Genomic DNA, 371 nt, shown 5'->3' on the forward strand with positions numbered 1-371 from the left:
ACCCCGCAGCGAGCACCCTGCCCGCCAGCTGCCGTCAGAGCCACCCTGCCTGCCTGGCCTGCATCTCTGCCGGGAGGGAAGCGGGAAATTTGGGTCATGGCGGGGGCCCTAGAAAGGAGGGGGCCTTTATGTAATTTGGGTTGCAGAAGAGGAAAAAAACAACAATAAAGACCCAATTCTGAGCTGCCTGGTGCTGCGGGGCCAAACCCACGAAGAGATGCTCATACCCTGCTCTGGCCCCACGTCTGCCCCTGTCCCCGTCCCCATACCGGTCGTAGTCGCCGTTGCAGAGGGCACGCACAGGGATGGTGAAGGGCTGCCACACCGGGTTGAGCGTGTTCTTCACCACCTCTGTCTTATGGCAGATGGTG

At 60.9% G+C, this 371-nt stretch overlaps 1 protein-coding gene across 1 annotated transcript in view; it reads right to left on the reverse strand.

Annotated features, from left to right (window-relative positions):
- The window catches only part of CPNE9 (copine family member IX), a gene marked incomplete at both ends in the record, with an annotated part of 5,438 nt that overhangs the window by 2,674 nt on the left and 2,393 nt on the right, over positions 1–371 (reverse strand). The window contains 1 exon segment of the mRNA XM_010281586.1: positions 270–371. This exon segment is cut by the window's right edge and continues 3 nt beyond it. Coding sequence (XP_010279888.1) covers positions 270–371 — 102 coding nt within the window.

This window comes from Phaethon lepturus, unplaced genomic scaffold (genome assembly GCF_000687285.1).
Source record: "Phaethon lepturus isolate BGI_N335 unplaced genomic scaffold, ASM68728v1 scaffold26832, whole genome shotgun sequence".
NCBI lineage: Eukaryota > Metazoa > Chordata > Aves > Phaethontiformes > Phaethontidae > Phaethon > Phaethon lepturus.